General features: G+C 41.1%; 1 protein-coding gene across 1 annotated transcript; it reads right to left on the bottom strand.

Moving 5' to 3' along the window:
• Nucleotides 1-13,293: 13,293 nt before the first annotated feature.
• Nucleotides 13,294-19,627, bottom strand: LOC308679774 (E3 ubiquitin-protein ligase TRIM39-like). Its single transcript, XM_081347472.1, has 6 exons — nt 18,980-19,627; nt 17,559-17,654; nt 17,105-17,335; nt 17,005-17,027; nt 16,805-16,923; nt 13,294-15,490 (listed from the first exon to the last, which is right to left on the bottom strand). Exons 1-6 carry the CDS (start codon nt 19,379-19,381, stop codon nt 14,997-14,999), a joined length of 1,365 nt encoding a protein of 454 aa, XP_081203598.1. The 5' UTR covers nt 19,382-19,627; the 3' UTR covers nt 13,294-14,996.
• Between the last annotated feature and the right edge of the window lie 1,400 nt (nt 19,628-21,027).

Genomic DNA, 21,027 nt, shown 5'->3' with positions numbered 1-21,027 from the left:
GGGGAAAACCCCCTGGTCCTGAGCCACCACTGCAGGGGCCTCATGTGCAGCAGTCCAAAAGGTATCACGTTGGAAGCTGCTGCCATGAGACCCAACAGTCTCTGGAACTGTTTGACAGTGAGTAGCTGGCCTAGCTTTACACTTTTCACAGCTGCAAGGATGGACTCTATACGTGGCGGTGACAGGCGCGCCTGCATAGACACTGAGTCCCAAACCACGCCTAGGAAAGTGGTTCTCTGGAGTGGAGAAAGCACACTCTTCTTGGCGTTCAGCCGTAACCCCAGCTCTTTCATGTGGGCGAGAACAACATCTCGATGTTGAACCGCCAACTGATGCGACTGAGCTAAAATCAACCAATCGTCGATGTAGTTCATGATGCGAATCCCCTGAAGGCGCAGAGGCGCCAGAGCTGCATCCATACATTTCGTGAAAGTGCGGGGTGATAAAGCTAGGCCGAATGGAAGAACACGATATTGGTATGCTTTGCCCCCGAAAGCAAACCTCAGGAACTTCCAATGACACGGACGGATGGAAATATGGAAATATGCGTCCTTGAGATCTATCGTGACAAACCAGTCCTCGGACCTGATCTGTGGCACGATCTGTCTCAATGTCAACATTTTGAACTTGAGCTGCATGACTGACTCGTTCAGAACTCGAAGATCCAAAATGGGACGCAATCCCCCGTCCTTTTTTGGAACTATGAAGTACCGGCTGTAAAACCCGGTTTCCCTGTCGGAGGGAGGTACATATTCTATGGCCCCTTTCTCTAACAAAGTGTTTACTTCCTGTTCCATAACCAGAACCTGCTCGGGGCCCACCACTGTGGGTAGGACCCCCATAAACCGAGGTGGGCGTTTCTTGAATTGTATCTGATACCCTTTTTCTACGGTCTGCAGGACCCAACGAGAAACATTTGACAGTAGCTTCCACGCTGTCAAAGATTCTACTAGAGGTACCAGCCTCTCGAGACTGGTTTCTGGATTTTGTTGTTGTTGAGCAGTCAATTCGACGCCCTGTAACGGCGCACCGGCAGGGAGCGACCGAACAGACTGCTCTAACACCCTCCTCGGAGGGGGCGGGCATCCCGAGGCCACTACGTTTCCGGGTGGTCCTTGAGATATGTGCTCGCCGGAGACCGCTGCGCCCTGTAACACCGATGGCGGCAGGGTTGGCAGAACGGTCCCCTGAGGGTACCGAAGAGAGACGGGCACCGTAAAAAGAGGTGTTAACCGCTCTGCTTCGGGGGGGACTACCCTCATTAATCCTGAGCCCTCGGACGTCAGGATTTCTTCCCAGCAGCCTTCTTGGCGGTAATAATGGTCCGCAGATCCGTTCTACCCCTCGAAGACTGCTGGGTTTGAGCGCGCCCTCCGTGTCCCCGAGATTTTTGTGGGGGAGCACGGGAGGACACGCTCTGCTTCTGAGTGGCACGATGCTCAGCACCCTTTTTAGAGGAGTGAGGCTGCTCCCGCTCAGCAGCCTCATAGAAAGAACGGCGGGGAAGAAGCTTTTGAAGAGCAGATGCTTGTTTAGCGGCTTCTTGTGATTTTGCAACCGCAATATTTACTGCATCCCCAAATAACCCGGCAGTGGAAACCGGAGCGTCTAACAGAACATGCTTTTCTTTGTCCTTAATATCGCTCAGGTTGAGCCACAGATGCCTCTCAGTGGCCACCAGGGCTGCCATAGACCGCCCGATAGATTTAGCGGTCTCCTTGGTGGCTCTGAGAGAAACATCCGTGGCTCTGCGCAGTTCAGCCACAGTGTCGGGACCGATTCCCCCGCCCTCCTCTAAATCCCCCAATAATTCTGCCTGATAGGCTTGTAAAATGGACATCGTATGCAGACACGCTGCAGCTTGACCAGCGGCTGCATACGACTTATTAATCAGGGTAGATGTCAACTTTACTGGCTTTGAGGGAAGTGTAGGAGCCTTCAGGGAAGATGCCGTTGCTGGAGAGAGATAGCCCGCGAGCGTCTCTTCCACCTTCGGCATCTCCCCATAACCATGCTCTTTATATTGTGAAATGGTGGAATATAGAGAGGTGTGTGGTGTGTAAACTCTGTAAGAGACTGGTCTCCCCCACGATCTCGACACCTCGGTGTGGAGATCGGGGAAAAACGGCAGGCTCCTACGCTGGGGCTGAGCACGAGATGGCAGGAAGCGTTCGTCGAGTTTGCTTTTTGAACGAACGTCCTGCCTATCCTCTGGCCACTCAATAGACAATCTGTCAACTGCTCTCGTGATCACATCGAGCAGTTCTTCAAAAGCATGAGACTGAGGTGGCGAATCCTCAGACTCAGCATCAATACTTACAACATCCAACTCCTCAGAGCTGGATAGTTGCAGTACTGGTGCCTCTATCGGGGGGGAAGTAACCGCAACGCGTGCTTCCACACCCTGATGAGAGGCACTGGATCTATCAGAAGGAGGCTGAGATAAGGCAGAGCCCGTCTCAACATCCACTGATAGATCCATCTGCGAACCCCAGGTCTGAGATCGACGCCGTGCCTCGGCAGCAGCGGGACCAAAGCCCTGGGGAACGTGGTCGGGATTGAACCGAGCCAAGCGGGATCGGAGCGTACGCAATGGAAGCGCACAGCAATGCTCACAGTCACCACCCTCGAGTGCTGACTGGGCATGCTCCTCTCCCAAACAAACAACACAAAGAGTGTGTGTGTCACCTCCCGTTAAATAACGCGGGCAGGGATGGACACACACTCTAAACTGCTGCTTGCTCGCCATACTGAATATAATATATATATATACAGACAACACCAAATAAGACAGACAGATTTCAACACAGAGCGCTACTGAAGACTCAGAAAGCTTTCGTTTTCTGTTTCGGGCCGGCTTTTATAGCTTCCTGGTACGTGACGTCACCCGCCTCTGACGTCCCGCTACACCATTGGACTGATTTTACATGTGCTTCAAGACGTCATCACGCAAAGCGTTCCCCATAGCGTCATTCTCGACGCAACGGGAGTTCCCTTGAAAGGGAACTCATGTAAACATTAACACATTAACCCTCTGGGGTCTGGGGTGTTTTTGGGGTCCTTGAGATGTTCTGACATGCCCTGACATTTGTGCTTTTTTCAGTTGCTTATAAACATATTAATGGCAAAAAAAAATTACACACTATTTAGCACAAACAGGGCTACCATAATATGTGAGCAACAAGAATGTACATGTCTGCATTTTTGAGAGAATAATGTTTATGCGTGGTTATTGAAAAAACTAAAAACTAAAGTTTCTGAAATAAGGCCACAAAACACATACTAAATATGTGGCAATAAGACTTTTGACTGATGGATTTCATCGCCTAGTGTTTTTTCTTCAAAATGATATGAAAATCATCCTGCCTAATCATCCACAAAAAAACGATACATTGATTTTAGTTTTGTGAAACACTTTTAGTTTGGAAAGCCAATATGCGGATGGGGCGTAAACGCTCCAACAGCATCATGCATATGTAGTAGTTCACACCTGGTGAGACTACGTCCCTGCATACTTAATGAGCCATTCATTCAGGTGACGTGTCACCTATAGCTAACTTAAATATACAAGCTTCATAAAAATGATCATTCTAGGAGAAAATTTCAGATGGCATTTAGAGGCTTTTGCATCTGAACTCTTCATATATACACACACACATATATATATGCATGCACATACATACTTTATAATCTTTTCAAAACTAGTCAACGTCTTTCAAAACTAAAGTATACATTTTATCATACGTATTTCAAAGTAAAGGATTCATTAGTTAGTTGATGACTTTATTTTTGACAAAACACATACAGTATATATTCCTCATCTCAGTATAGCAATAGAGTTTGCTAAAAGCTGTTCATTCAATACAGCAGTATTTGAAAATCGATCATATTTTGTAAAATTACATTTATATTTGCATTTATGTCAAAACCTAGACACTTTTAAACATCAAAAGGACATTTATTAATATGTATTCGTGTCAAAATGACAAATAAACAGATTTTCCTATTCAATTTTGCATGGAAACGCTTCCAAGACGCTTGCGTGTCGCGTGAAAAATAGGCGTCGGTTCTATTTCTAGAATGCACGCGTTTTCCACGCGGCTCGTGCCGCGCCTGAGACGCGCGTCTCACACAGGCAGTGTGCAAACTCTAAACTGTTAACATGGATGGGAGCCGAAATAAAAACGGACACGCCACGCAGCTGAGACGCTTACGCCACGCATCCAGTGTTTCACCGGCCTTATCCAGCGGATGTGGGCGTTTCACAGGTTTGTATGGATCGCCTCACATTTGCGTTTGAATAGCGCGGTCTCCGTAGGCGGAGTCACATTAAAACTTAATTAGCTGAGATGAGAACGACTGACATCTCTCTCTTTACATACATATTATATAAACTGTGAATATTTGTTTTTTATAAAAATTACTTAATTTGAAAGAAGATAATTCAAGCTTCATGCCTGTGTGACTGTATGCCTGTTTGACTGAGTATTCGCTGAGTTACAGTTCATTTTCGGACGCGTTTCAGAATTGACTTCACTGACGGAGAGTAGGCAGAACTCGCATCATGTTTATTTTTCTTTATTTGGCGAAAAGCACAACACTTTGTTTTTATTATGAGCATACACAAAAAAAATACACACTAAACAGGATCGATTGATGTATAACACAAGCATATAAGATAAAAATTAATATATTTTTTTTATTTATTTTTTGCACTCATACGAAAAAAAACGAGCCTATCGCGCCGGCGCGATAGCCGACCTCAGGGGGTTAATAATTGATGCATGACAGTTAATCTTGTCATACTGGCATTGTTAATTCCAACTTTTAATGAGGAGTTTAAAATGTTGTTTACAGCATGTTAACGCATAAAAAATTAAATGAAAAGTTTTTTCAGATATTACTGTGTCTGTGATTCCTGATCAACAAATACAATATGTCTGTCTGATATGCACATATACAATATCTCTGCCTAAAGTATTTTAAACCTTTAAAAGAGAAGACAATGATTCGCCAATCATTTGTTTTCCATGTAGACAGATAATGCATCTGAGAAAGGTACATCCAGGTTTGGTAGTGTTGCCAGCTCTTCTTCGGTCAAACCTCGAGGCAGATCCAACTCAGGAACATGAACACCTTCTGCTTGTTGCCCTTGAATATCTTCCCTGACTTCATCATCAATGTCAATCTACAACAGTTACAATATGAATAAATCATCTAGAAAACAATAATTAAATTAATTGATCAGTACTTAAGTTAAAATCTTTACTCTTAAATTTTCCATTGTATCAGACAATTTATCAGTGAAGAAATAACAAATGAAAAAATGGCCATGCTTCTATAAAAGCAAAATAATTAGCTAAACCCACTGCATAAATACCTGATTTGAGCCTTCCTTCTCATGATTTGACCAAAGCTGCAGCAGAGTTCTGTTGCCTGCAGATCTTAGACTGTGTTGTGCACACTTCTGTGATGTGTGAATGTCTGTTTGTTTCTCTATCATGAAGCGGGCAACCATTAAATTTTATCCCCCCTTGTCAGAATGCACTCTAGAGGGAACACCATATATTTGTACAGCAGACAGGAAGCTTTGTGTAACGGAGGCCAGCTAGTAGTCGCTGTGCGAGTAAACCTCACTCCTCTGATCTCAATAGACGCTCTAGTGACAGATGCTAGGGGCTTTAGCCTCCTTGTTAGAGCGCCTGACTCTCATGCCGGAGACCCGGGTTCGAGACCCGCACGGAGCGGGGCGTGAAGGACCCGGTGAGAGGGGTTACATTTGCAGCACTGTTTGAGCCTTGTTGTTTGTGGCAACTTTTAAGTACACCACAAGCCGGGAATAGCCGTCAATTCCCCCATGGATAACAATTCTCCATCTGCAAATTAAAGTATTTAAAGTTACTCATTTTAGAATACAACATGTATTAAAAAATAACTTGTCCCACACAAGCACACAAAAACTATATGCAATGGCTACAACATTGAACATGCTTTTGTGTCCAATAGTACAGGAAATGTTTTAAGGAATGGCTGTCCTTCCTACACCACATATTCACTTATGTCAATAAAAGCATAACATGAAATCATTACATATAACAAGTAGGGCAAGATCAAGCATGCAGACTTTTTTTAAAAATTGTATTTATTTTTTATTTTTTTTGCAGATTTGGAAAAAGAAACAGGCAAGGAAAATGGTGTATTCTATCAGATCTATCAGAATATAAGACTGGCTTATGTTTATATTCACTATAATTGGTAGCTGAAAACAAAACAAAACAAAATATTTAATAAATAAAACTTTGTGACTGATGGGAATTTTATTTTGTAGAAATGTGTAAAGGATTATATTTAGGTCTGTAAGTGCAGATTCTGTATGACCCCAGACATTAGCAACATTATCCATTAAATTTACCAAAGAAATGCTTAACACCAACCGAATAAGTTTATGATTCCCATCAATGTGCCACACACTGTTGAGAGCTGGTACACTGTGACGTCGGCGTCGGGCCGTCCTAAGACGTAACCTGCGCAGTTCCATTCCTTCAGGATCTACTCGTCTTAATGATGCTAAAACCCTGTGTTCTGCAACAGATTATAACAATAATATTCATATGTTAGATCTTGCATTTTTTTAATAGAAACTGCACATTTTGATTGATTGATTGATTGATTGATTGATTGATGATTGATTGATTGATTGATTGATTGAGTACTTTTTAAGCAAGTTTTTAATTGATGATTTGATTGATTGATTGATTGATTGATTGAGTACTTTTTAAGCAAGTTTTACATAATTTAAATCTGACTCAAACAAACCAGCGGCGCATTGTTATTTCTTGCGTAGTGATGGCTATGTTCAAGTACATCAGATACATGCAGATGCTGTGCAATTCGACTGTATTTAAAACATACAGTATATGACTCACACATTGACACATTGAGTAATTGCGCTCAATTTGTTCTGGTTTGATTTAATCTTCCCAGTAAAGTGAAAAATATAATAAATAACCAGCCTAATGTTTCTACATGCTGTATATGTAAGGGATAATGTACTGTAGAGCGAGGCGGTTGTTATAGCGAATACAACCCCGACAGGCTGATCAGGACCCTGACGCGAAGCGGAGCCTGAAGGGGTTGTATTCCCTATAACAACCGCCTCGCTATACATTATCCTGCTTATTACATGGCTACCTACCGTATAAATCAACAATTTAACACAAAATAGAATCCTGCGTCCATAACAACGCTCTGTTTTCATGGCAACGGTGTGTTATCCTTAGCATTCTACATCAGAATTCAATCAAGCCATGTAATAAAATACTATAAAGTCAGTCATGCGATTGACCGCTGTAGTTAAACACGAGCAGGCATATTCTTTCTGGAAACATTGATACAACATTTTCTTTTACATACCTTAAGCCATCATGTGCAAGTTTTTGTCGGACTGTCCTTAGCAACATACCAATACATCTTGCCGTCTCTTCTGTAATTACAATTAATGTAATTAACAGATATTTTCGGCCTTTTTTTCTTTTTGGCTAAAAACCAATAATGCCATTTTCGGCCAAAATATTTCAGCAGCTGAAATTTTGGTGCATCCCTACCATTGGCTTTTTCCATTTAAACCATTACTAAATTCCTTTTTGTATGTTTTGGGCATTATTCCTATGTTTTGGGCATTATTCCTATATAATCCAATAAATAGGATTTAATGGTGTGATTAAATCCAACTGACTGTGAAGTTTTCTGCCCAGATGGAGCTCAGCAGGTGACATTCCAATAGTCTCCTGAACTGCGGGATTAAGTGCAAAACGAAACTTGGGAAGGTAGTGGTCCCAACTTTTATGATTATCTTCCACGAAGGAAGCAATCATTCACTTCAGAGTACGGTTGACTCTTTCCATCATATTTGTCTGCTGGTGGTAAGCAGTGGTTAGCTTGTGTGTCACACTCCACTTCGCACACAATTCAGTGAATAATGCAGATACAAATTAAGTTCTCTGTCGGACAGGATGTAATCAGGCACACCTCATCGAGTCAATACTTCTCTTCACAAGATTTCTGCAATATTCTGAGCAGTGGCTTGGGTCATCGAGAAAAATAGTGATTAGAAACTCAGACTCCTCTTTTTGACTGGTGTACACACTACATCCAGGTATGTGGTACATTCGTGAAAGAGCATCAGGCGCTACATTTAACTTTCCTTTCCTGTACTCCATCACAAAGTCAAACCTTTGTAGTCGGAGAGCCCATCTCATGAGTCGGCTGGTTGTCTTTGTGGACCTCATCACTCACTGCAATGAGGAATGGTCCGAGATTACTGTGAACAGTCAGGGTTCTAAGTAATGCTGCCAGTTGTCCAGTGCCCACACCACTGCAAGACATTCCTCTTCTGTGGTGGAATAGTTCATCTCAGCTTTACTTATTCTTTATGCCCATTAACGAATTGATGGGAAGAAAACCCCAGACTATGTCAATATTTTATTGTTATATGTAACCGGTGGTTGATATATGCTATCCCGGGTTTATTTTTGACAGGCCTACTCCTGTCTGGTACCCGAACAATGAGTTAAAACATGACATGGCATTGAATGGTTGATTTAAATTGTCTTATTGGGGCCCACCACCGTTACAGAGTGGCGCCTGAACACGCCAGTTAACGGACTCAATGAAGACAGATTGTCTGGAAGCGTCAAGCATCAGAAATACTGAAATGATTTATATGTTTGTCTTGTTTTCTTAATTCAAACAGTGACATCATAAATGATATGTGTGGCAACACTTCACACTCAAAGTGAGGTTTTGTTTAACAAGAGTAAGAACCTATACGTGTTTTTCCTACACCCATGATGCTTTCCATGAATTCCATTAAACCATAAACAGTCAGCAAAGGTTTATTCTCTAAGTGAAGAGAAATGATTTTGAAATATAGTGTGAGCAGCGATGACGGCCCAAGCACACACCGCCTCCTGCTGGCTCTGAGAAACACTGCAGCTGGACACACACATTTATAAGAGGACTATATGAAAGTCACAGTAAAAGGTGCCCAATTTGCCAAGTTATATTGAGATTCATGCCAGTGCTTGTGGAGAAAGGTTTGTACTGGAGCACAAAGAGTCCAACATTATTGATTAGTGTTATTTCCAGAGCGGCTATATTTATGCTGGTATATATTCTGCATTTGTTTATTTATTTATTTATTTATTTATTTATTTATTTATTTATTTATTTATTTATTGATTTATTGATTTATTGATTGATTGATTGATTGATTGATTGATTGATTGATTGGGCGGGCAGTTGTGGCCTAATGGTTAGAGAGTCAGACTTGTAACCTGAAGGTCACAGGTTTGAGTCTCAGTACTGCAGGAAATGTAGCTGTGGGAGTGAATGAACAGCACTCTGTTCCACTCTCATTACCCATGACTGAAGTACCCTTGAGCAAGACACTCTGCTCTTTGCGGATGATGTTGTCATGTTGGCCCCTTCAGACCAGGAACTTCAGCATGCACTGGGACGGTTTGCAGCTGTGTGAAGCGGCTGGGATGAGAATCAGCACCTGTAAATCCGAGGCCATGGTCCTCAGTCGGAAAAGGGTGGCTTGCCCACTTCAGGTTGTTGGAGAGTTCCTGCCTCAAGTGGAGGAGTTTAAGTATCTTGGGTTTTTGTTCACGAGTGAGGGAAGGATGGAACAGGAGATTGACAGACGGATCGGTGCAGCTTCTGCAGTAATGTGGTCGATGTACCGGTCTGTCGTGGTGAAGAAAGAGCTGAGTCGCAAGGCGAAGCTCTCGATTTACAGGCCAATCTACGTTCCTACTCTCACCTATGGTCATGAGCTTTGGGTCATGACCGAAAGGACAAGATCCCGGATACAGGCAGCCGAAATGAGCTTTCTCCGCAGGGTGGCTGGGAGGAGTTCAGAGTTCCCACTCGGGAGGAGCTCAGAGTAGAGCCGCTGCTCCTCCACATCGAGAGGGGTCAGCTGAGGTGGCTCGGGCATCTGTTTCGGATGCCTTCTGGACGCCTTCCCGGGAAGGTGTTCCAGGCGCGTCCCACTGGGAGGAGACCCCGGGGAAGACCTAGGACACACTGGAGAGACTATGTCTCCCGGCTGGCCTGGGAACGCCTCGGTGTCCCCCCGGAAGAGCTGGAGGAAGTGTCTAGGGAGAGGGAAGTCTGGGCATCTCTGCTTAGACTGCTGACCCTGTGACCCGGCCCCGGATAAGCGGAAGAAGATGGTATGGTATGGTATGGTATGTTGTGGTAAGCTTGTAGAATTGAACTAAAACCTTATGAAAGTGCTGCAGGGTTGCTAACTTCTCCATCTCACCATGACTCTAACCATTCTCATTCACAGTTCCATGCTGGTGGAATGCTCTCCCCACCCTCATCAGGAATGCAGAATCTCTGGCAACATTCAAAATTCAAAAGACAGCTGAAAACCCATCTTTTGCGTGAGCACTTAACCTAAAAAAAATCCTTTTTCCTTTAAACCCTCGCTTATCGGGCTTATGCTACTTTACTAGACTTTACAATTATATTACAGAATGGAGGCGTGAACTTAATTAGAAATTCGATATTTTATTAAGATATTACATAAGAATGGGGTTGTCATGCCACTATCTTATATCGTTGGATTCTTTATATATTGGATTAATAGGCTATATTCTAATGTTCCAAATATAATTGCGTTCTACTAATTCAGCAATAAACAATCAATATTTGACTAAAACTTGTCTATTAATATCTGTTTGCATGAACTTTGCGTCGGACATCGAACAGGCACAGATAGCCTCCGAAGATGTCTACTGACTAGGTAATGTTTCACGATTTTATACAAATATGCCAGCTAAAGTTTGCATAAGCACAGTACACATGCCATACGAAACCTGAACTAGACAAAGGACTATGTGATAAATACACATAACAACACCTGAGTTCAGCTGGTAAACTTGCTCGTGAGACAAGCTGGGCAATAAAACATAATGCAAAAACACATTTGAGAAACAAGTGTTTATCAAGTCTGCTAACAGCTCTGATAATCCATAGCTAGCTAGACATATGTGGACATTAGTGGACTGGTCTTATTATCAACATTGGATGAATGAACATACAACAAGCAAGCGCAACAACATAGAACACAAGCAAGTTTACAAATAAGAGATTTACTTACTAGTCCATCAACAAGAACGCCAGGTAAAGCATCGCTGTTGCATCCTTTGCTGCTTTTTAGCTCTCGCCAACGAGTGAAAGCCTGACCGAGTGTCTCACTTTCTCGTTTTCTTTTCTTTGACTCTTCCAACCGCGTTTTCTTCATCAACTCTGCCATGATTCACGTCTGAAATGTGTGCTAGTGTCTTTCATAGAGGCTGCTTCATATGTTGTTGATGTTTGTGACGTTGTGCCGTAAAGCAAGTCGTGATTTGTCGGGACGCCACCTCTCAAACTAGCATTGCTGGTTTTGCACAGCTGGATGGGTCACTTTCAGCAGATCACGTAGTGCAATAGACGTCTGTCATATCAGAATTAAACCTTCAGCAAATAACTCCCACTGTTTCTACAGCAGGAGGCTGTTTCCCTCCATCCAAGTCCAGGCCATCACTGATCACCAGGGAAATTCTGTGATGTGTCTGTGGGATATCCTGGATGATTCCAGTGTGCTGAGGCTCGATGGTGGCTATCGTTGCCTGAGTTCACCATCTGCCTCATCACCTCATACAGAAATATATCTTGGGAATGGCCACGGACTCAGCCGCTCTGATAGAGTTGGGCAGATCATTCCACCAGCAGGGAACAGACCAGAACAAGGTCGGAGAAAGAGATGTTGTGCCTCTTTGAGACGGCAGCACAAGACGGCGTTCACTTGCAGAGCACAAGTTTCTGGATGGCACGTAAGTCTGAAGTAATGAGTTTAGGTAGGAGTGAGCAGAGCCAGTGGATGTTCTGTAGGCAAAAGTTGTTATTAATGAACCCTCCCTTATGATAGGAGGACCTTGTGACTTCATTAAAACAATCCCACAGTGACACCTAGTGGCCATAGTGACATTGCAGTTTTAATGAATTCTTCTTGAGTTGCAGTAGTTAGTGTTGCATCAGAAGAAACTCGACAGAACCCTGTATTTCCCTGCATGCGGTTTCATGTTACAAAGGCTTTGAAAACATATGTCTGTGAGTATTTAGTTAGTATTTTTGATTGTTAATATAGTAAAATACAAGTATAATTGTATTTCTAAAGAAGATAAAATTGCAGAGCTGATTTGTTCGGCCATCTGTATAGAAATGTACACCTTCATTATGTTATAATCTGAATGTAACAATTGAATTATGATGTAAAGACACATTATTTTACATTTTCTTTATTGTATGTTCAGTTTTACAGTGCTTCCTTCCAGTAAATCACACTCAAACGAAGTCTGGCATCTGAGTCTTTCTTGGAGGAACCTGTTAGCGATCTGCCAAGCTAGTCAGGCTCGAGCACTTCTGCAATCATCCTAACAGCGGCAGAAGAGTCTTCATGTGTACTCCAGTGTTGAGAGCAATCAGTGAGAGAACATTTATCTGCAGTGTCTACATCCTCTACTGTGTTGATTAACTGTGATGTTGCTGGACCGAGCCAGAGACTCCTGGTCTTCCAGTCCCAGTGCTGTGAGGAAGGATAAGCAGAGACGGGAAGAGTGTGGGAGAGGGAGGGAAAACACACACACACACACACACACACACACACACACACACACACACACACGTGCTTTGGGTTTGTAATTAACTCTACAGTAGAGGAGAACACATATGACAATAACTCTAATGATGTCTACATGTAGATACCTTAACTGTACATTAGGTCATAACTATTCATAATTATTAATTAGGTCCCCTATAATTGTTTCATAAGTGCATATATTTATTCAACACCAGAATGAGGCAAAGCCTAGTGCAAGCAGTGATCCAGATAATGAAGACACTCATACGGGACTGCTTATATTCCACCATCTGTACACACATGTAAGTAGTGTGTGTGTGTGTGTGTGTGTGTGTGTGGGCTGGTGTGGCTTCAGTTTGTCCCAGTCCACCCCTGGTTTCAAGTATAAAAAATTAATACCTAAATAGGAATGTAGCAGTGTACTTAAAGTGCAAAAATAATATATATAAATAGTACACTATAAATATGATGTTATGTTCACTTAATGAAAACTTACTTAGTATAGTAAACTCTTAGTGTAAGCAGCCAAGACAGTGTGTGTTAATGGATGCGTACACCGGGTTATTATTCACTGCAGTGTCCACACACAAGTTAATATGCTTACAGTCGTAGATTTATTTTACCGTGACTGGTCTTCGTCTCAAGTAAGCAAGAATCCAAGCAAACAGTCAACAAACACACAGTTCCAGTCCTTCACCAGTATGATCTCCTACTTGCATAGCATAACTTAACGTAGCGGTCAAACCCTGTGTGCACCTTCCCTGCAGCAACACCTGTTCCCTGAAAGCAGGGTTCCACCCATATTCTAGAAGCAGTTACCCAAGAGAGACCCCTACTGGACACAAGAGAGACCCCTACTGGACACAAGAGAGACCCCTACTGGACACACACGTACATGACAGAGTTTACAATACAGACAAAATGGCTCTTACAAGTAGTTTACTGAGAGTATACTTCAAAGTGTACTTTCATAAACTCATTTATTTTTACTACTAGCATTAAAATAGTAAACTAGTAGTATACTTGTAGTACAGATGCAGTACAAATGAGAAACGTAGTTGTGAACTAGTTGTGCACTTAAAGTTTACTACTGTTCCACCTATAGTAGTGGAGAGCGGCACAAGCTAACGCGGGGCTAGTCGTAACACCCTTGTTTTAAATACTTCCACACAGGCTAGCATGACGAAACTTAGTGTATTTACTAGATGCCTTATCAACACTATAGAGAAAAATTGCGCCAAAATTCAGAAATCTTTGGAAGATATCACTGAACATTTATTTAACCATAGCAAAAGTACATTTCTTATTTTAATTTTTAATCTCTATTTTTGGTGTTTATTTTAAATGAGACAAATCTGATATTGTTTTAATCTCCAATATGTTCTTTAACAGTTGATTTGGTTCTTGAATGCTTTGCTAACTAGCAGAAGACACTAGCCGGGTTTAAACCCCAGTTGTGCAGGCGGGGCATGTTGTCACACCGCGTTACAATGAGCCTCTATTAGAACTATGATATTCTATTCTATACTTTTATCAGTTCTATTGAGAAAACAAGATAAAGGTGAATAAAAACTGAGAGTCAATGTTCAGAAATTATTCATTATTATTATGTTTTGAACTATGTTGTATAGCTGTGTTTTCCTGTGTGTTCGCTGTCACTCAAAAATATTTTTAATTATTAAAAAATGCCATTATTTTAAATGAAAATGTTAATAATTGTATTTTATTGAGAAATTATTTTAGTTTGTCTTGTATATATTTTTTTATTAGATCAGAGAGTATTTTAAGCTGTCATGTGGTCATGATATAATGTACTCCACCTATGGGGCAAGTTGTCACATTTCACTTCCATTCTTTCGGGGAATATCAAGAAAAAAGTATACACTGTATTAATAAAAACAAAACCACATAATTGTACTAGACATGTGTGAAATTAATGTGGAAAAACATAAATGCACTGAACCCAAAGTAGATTTACACAAACTGAGAAAGTCAAAAGCGTTAGGTTGTGCCCCGCTCTCCTCTACACTTAAACTCATACTTTTATACACTAAACTGGGCCAGTTTACACCCGAGCAGTGTTGAAATAGTACACTTACAAGTTTATTACTAGTACACTGACATTAGTATACTCACTACATAAAGTATAATTGAAAGTTACTTAAAATGAACTATCAGTCATGTGATCATCACGGCCCAATCACAGCCACCGTACTGATACTCAGATCAACAGCACTCTTACTCATGAGATATGGATTAAATATTGGAGACATGATGAAAGCAGGAAGATCCAGATCTACAGGAGTGACGTTTGCTGAATATTGACCGGTAAGATCCTCAGAGAGGGATAAAAATAGAAGAATGGAAAAAGTGTGTGAGTGAAGGTGGTTGTGAATGTGTGTCCATGTGTGTTAGTTACAGGATCAGAGAACGACACCGTTCCTCCGTCATAGTCCAGATTCACTCTCACACGATCAAGCTTCTGTTTAACATGAAAACCTGGAGTCCATCCGTACGACACACTCCAGACATCAGTGATGAAGAAAACACCTCCCTTCCTCTGGTTTGATGCTGTAGTTACTCCAAGAGTCCACCATGAACTCTCTTTAACCTCCACATCCCAGCAGTGTGTTCCTGAGTTAAAACCCTCTGAACCCAGAACACAGTAACAGTTAAATCTCTCTGGATTATCAGGAAGAGTTTGATTGTTCTCGCTGTATCTCACACTGGTCAGATCATCAGACAGGACGAGATATGGATTTGCAGTGTTTGGATCCAGAATCACAGGAGCTGATGAGACACAATCAACAGAAGCTTTTATTCTGATCTTCATATAATGATCAACAGTGAACCCAACACAGATTATTATGAATTATGACTCTCGTCCTGTTGATCAAACACATTTTCCTCTGATCACTGTCAGTGCTGTTATTAGTTTCACACTCGTTTTATCATCAGCGTTTAACGGCATCAACTACACACATTAAATATGGGATTCAGACATTTGTGTCCATCAAGAGAAACTGATACTTTGGGAAATTTAAATAACAATAAATCACTGAGATGTGTTGAGATTTCTGCTGTAGATGAAGAACTGTAAGTGTGTGTGTGTGTGTGTGATCTTCAGCAGCATCTGATCATCTTCATTTTATCGCCTCGTATAGTCTGTGTATCAGTTTAAAACAGTTTATTCTGACAGTCTGTTGTGTTTGACTGACTAATTATGTTGGATGTTCCTCCAAGAATAAAAATAAAAAATTGTGTGAAAAAGTCCCATAGACTTTGACGGGTAAAGCAAAGATTAGAAAACCATTTAGAGTCTATTCCATAGACTTCCATTGAAAGAGATCAAAGGGATATATTTGGAGAGAAGTGTCAGAAACATGAGCGTTTAACTCGGGGCAGCAAACAGCCAATCATAAATCACCTTCAACACTTTATAGCCACGCCCTAGCAACCACTGTCGAGCACCCTGGCAACCCAAATTCAAAGAGGGATATCTTTACATCTGAATGTCAGGAGTTGCGGTTGGTTTATATAATTTATACTATTCTTGTTTAGTAGCATGCTAATCATGTTGGCATCATGCTAGCAAAATGATTATCATATTAGCATCTTGTTTAACAACATGCTAATTGTGTTAGCATCATGCTTGTGACATGTTAATCATGCTAGCATCATGGCAACCATGTTAGCATCTTGTTAAAAACATGCAAGCAACATTTTAACCATGTTAACATCATGCTAGCAACATGCTAATCGTGTTAACATCTTGCTAAGAACATGCCAGCAGTGTAGGGGACAGTGTAGTTTCACACGGCAAGCACCACTCATTTCCTTAAGAAAATGTATATTCTAGTTATTATTCTGAGACTAAGTTTTCTAATTGTAACTCCTCCTAAAAACCTCCAAACTGTGCTCTGACTCCGGCTTAATCTTTTATAACTGATCAGACAGTTTTCCTTAAAATGAGGATGAAAATCCCATAAATCTTTAAATATCTATCTATCTATCTATCTATCTATCTATCTGTCTGTCTGTCTATCTATATAGTCATGAAGAACCTGTAACTCTCCAGCTCAGATCTGCTGCAGTCAGACTCACTGTTTTGGACGATGTCCTGCATCTTCTTCCAGACTCTGAACGGCAGGTTGCCCAAGTATCGTGGCACATGAATCAAAGCTCCAGAAGCCATCTGTGGATCCGGCTGTGAGCTCTGGACTCTGGAAGAACATTCAGGAGTCAGAACTGCAGTGGCTTTGGATCAGAACCAGAGAGACCAGAGACAGGAGCAGATCACTCACCTTTCCATTGAGACTGGAAACTCCTGCAGAACAAACACACCATTTATCATCAACAACTCAATCAATCAACCAATGATCAACCAATGATCTGAAATCAGACCTTCAGAAAGCAGACGTCATTGGCTTTCATCATCTCCTCCATGTCTTTGATTGTGTGTGAAAGAGCTGAGATGTGTGTGTTCATCTCCTCCAGCTTCTCCTTCATCCTCTGCTTTCTCTGCTCCTCTTCCTCCCTCAGTGCAGTGACTGTAGCTTCTTCTTCATCTCTGAGAAACTGATGAAGCTTCTCAAACTGCTGTTTAATCTGACGCTCTGTGTGCTCAGCTTGAGACTGAAATCACATCACATTCACTTCAATCATCTCAGTCGACACACATCAACACTTCACATCATTCATATCAGATATAAACTCAGATACCCGACAGAACGGATCCAGAAGCAGATTGATGCTCGTCATTCACAGAAATAATCAACTATAATCCATTATATTAAATATATCAAATCATAATTGTATACAGTGATACTTTACATGACTCTTAATTCTGTTTCCTCACCTTGATGTGTTGAACTGTTTTCTCAAACTCTCCTTTCATTTTTTCTTTGCGTTTAAGTTTCTCTTGTAAGGTCTTCAGTGCTGTATTGAGCTCCTCCTAGAATTGAACAAAAAACACCAGATTACAGTGAAGAGAAGAAGAGAAGACAATACAGTGATATGATCAATGATCGAAATAGTATTTTCCTCCATCCTGATTTCTTCTATTTGTAATAGTAATAGTTCTAGTTCTAGTTTCTATTACTTTGTGCACATCTCATAATAAATTCAGAATACTAGATACAGAAATTAAAACCTACTATAAAACAAAGGCAACTTGAGTAAACACAAAATACAGTTTGTAAAAGACAATGTTATTTATTGAAGTAAAAAGTTATCCAATAGCAACAAGGCCTGCGTGAAAATGTATTTGCCCCTGTAGTTACTATTCCCTCAAATATATGAAATGTATTTATAATGTGGTTCAGCTGGACTAAACACAACCAGTCCTGATTACTAAAGCCCTATTCAATCAAATCAACACTTAAATAGGACTTTTCCAACAGCATCAAGCTGGTTAAATGTCTTAAAGTGCCTCTATTATGTTTTTTCCCTGAACATTCCCTTTCAGAATCTCAGATCTTCAGTCTGTAAGTTGAAGCTCAAGCAGCAAGAAAGTGACTCAAAGCACAGGAGTAAATCAGCCTCTGAACGGCTTAAGAAAGCAGTTCAAGTTTTAGTTTGTCCTCATCAAAGTCCTGACTTGAACCCAATTGAGATGATGTGGCAGGACCTTAAACAGGCAGTTCATGCTTGAAAACCCTCCAGTATGGCTGAACTAAAGCAGTTCTGCAAAGAAAAGAGTTATCACAAGCGTTTGGCTGCAGTTATTGCTGCCAAAGGGGGTGATTAGTTTTTCACATGGGTGATACTGTAGGTATTGAAAACTGTATTCTTTGTTTACTCAGTTTGCCTGCGTTTTATGTTGTATTTTGTTTTAAGTTTTAAATAAAAAATATTTACATTAGTATGAGACACAAAAACAGAAGAAATCAGGATATGGGTAAATACTTTTTCACAGTACAGCAAATGTCATATAAAATTTGAGTAAAATGGCAGAGAGAAATATTGAGTGCATGAATATAATATTTGTAACGTATGATTAAGTATTGTTCTTTACAAGTTAAAGCAAAGGGAAGTTGTGAAGGAAAGTTGTGGCTTAATGGTTAAAGAGTCAGACTGGTTACCTGAAGGTTGCAGGTTTGATTCTCAATACTGGCAGGAAATGACTGAGGATCCCTTGAGCCCCAGTCATTTGTCACAATGTCACAATGTGTGTGTACTACTCACTGAATGTGTGTGCACTAATTCTGAGTATGGGTTCCCATATTTGGTCTTCACATGTCATTTTCACTTACATGTAAATCGAGACATTCATCTTACCTTATATGATGGAACCACTTCACTGATGGGTCTGACTGTGTGATTGACGTGTTTCTGTGAAGTAAAGCACACTAAACACACAGGCTGTTTGTCCTCCAGACAGAAGAGTTTGAGTTTCTCACTGTGTAAACTGCAGATCTCCTCAGATCCTGATGAACGCCTCTCATTTCTCTCCTTCAGGATTGACTCGCACAAGTTTTTTAACACAAGATTATATGGAGGATTTTCTCTTGAGGATCTTCTCCTGCAGACAGGACACTCCTGAGTTTTCTTGGTTCTCCAGAACTGTTGAAGACACTCTTTACAGACACTGTGACTACATGATAAAACAACAGGAGCCTTGAAGATTTCACAGCACACGGGACAAGAAAGCTCTTCAGCAGAGACATTTAGTGAAGCCATTTTCACCCTTTGAGCTCCAGCAACACAAACTTTACTTTCACTCTGAACGACGGGTTTAAAAATGAATCATTTAGAGAATCACAACGATCTGCTGTCTGTTCAGAAACAAATGTCTCACAAATCCTTCTTGAAAGTGTTTGTCTTCATTCTCCACTGATCGCTGCTTCTTTATTGCTTTTGTCGAGAGAGAAGAGAGTCAGCATGACAGAACAGATAAATAATAAGTCAGTCTCTTCCTGGTAAGTGTTGAAAGAGGGTGGAGTTTATGAGGGTTAAAGAAAACTGCAAAAACAAGTGTGTGTGTGTGTGTGTGTGTGTGTGTGCACTAATTCTGAGAATGGGTTCAGGATTTCTTCAGGTTAAATTTGAACAAAACTTGCATTGAAACTGTCTCAGGTATAATGGTATAAAACCTTGAATCAAACACTAAAGAACAATGAAAAAACACAAATATTGACAAAAAAAAAATACTCAAAATTTGTACATAGTTTATTTATTCAAGTATCCAATGACTTATCTGAGTTTTGTTTGTTTAATAATTATTTAATCCATTTTGTAACTCTTCATCATCATCATTGGACTGAAACATTACATGTCAATTCACAGCTACTCTTGTTTCACTGTTTTTACAGTTATGCTGTGTTTTATTGTAGTTGTAATTGTAGTTTATTTACAGTACTCTTGCTAATTTACAGGCTTGCTGGCAACCAAAATTTACTGTACATTTTACAGTAATTTTTTACAATGTGGTATCATATTTTTATGTGGATACAAGTTCTTAAATAGTTTGTGGTGGTCAACAATCAAGTGCTTCAAATAAACCATCATGCCGTGAGTGAGACAAGGCAAAGAGAAAACATTCATTATTTGAAGTAAAAACAACAACAAAACTCTCCAGTTTTTGTGTCCTGGAGGAACAATGTCAGCAAACAACAGTGGGATATTTTTCTAGTGAAACCAGTGCCATTATCAGCACTCACCGAAATAACCTTTGTGGGACGTTTTTTTACGCTATAAAAATCCATAATCAAAGTAATACAATCTAGAAAGCAAATCCTGTACTGATATAAAGTTTTGTGTGAAGAGAAGACCATGCTATATATCGAATGAGGAGTTATTGCAAACATGAAACTGAGACGACTTACGCCACTGAACAGGGCAAAGCAAATGAAGCTTCGCCTCCTCAGAAGAGGAAAAAGGAGTGGGACCGAAAGAGTGAAGCACGACCACCTGAGAGCGGAATGACGTGGACAAAACGTTGGGGACATAACCAGGTCTGGGTCGCAGAAACACCTTCAGAAGACCCGGGGCAAACTCCATGTAAGGCTCACTCATAGAAAGAGCCTGCAGATCCCCCACAAGCTTGAGAGAGGCTAATGCTAACAAAAGCACCACCTTGAGAGTCAGAATCCGGTCTGGAGCTGACTCCAAAGGTTCAAAGGGAGGCTCCAATGGCCCCTCCAAACAACTGATAAATCCCAGGATGAGACACTAATAGGACGTGCAAGCCTCAAGCGTCTAACTCCATGCATAAACGAAGAGACAGACGGTGCCTACCTAGCCCCTGATCCGCCACACCCACAGCCTCCATATCTCGGGTTGAGGGTGCCAAATCCAGCCCTGGAGCTGAGACACCAGATCTCTCC

The sequence above is a fragment of the Scardinius erythrophthalmus genome (genome assembly GCF_964197995.2).
Source record: "Scardinius erythrophthalmus genome assembly, chromosome: 19".
NCBI classification, from domain to species: Eukaryota; Metazoa; Chordata; class Actinopteri; order Cypriniformes; family Leuciscidae; genus Scardinius; species Scardinius erythrophthalmus.
Note: the sequence above shows the minus strand (reverse complement) of the source record. Positions and strands in the feature narration are given on the sequence as shown.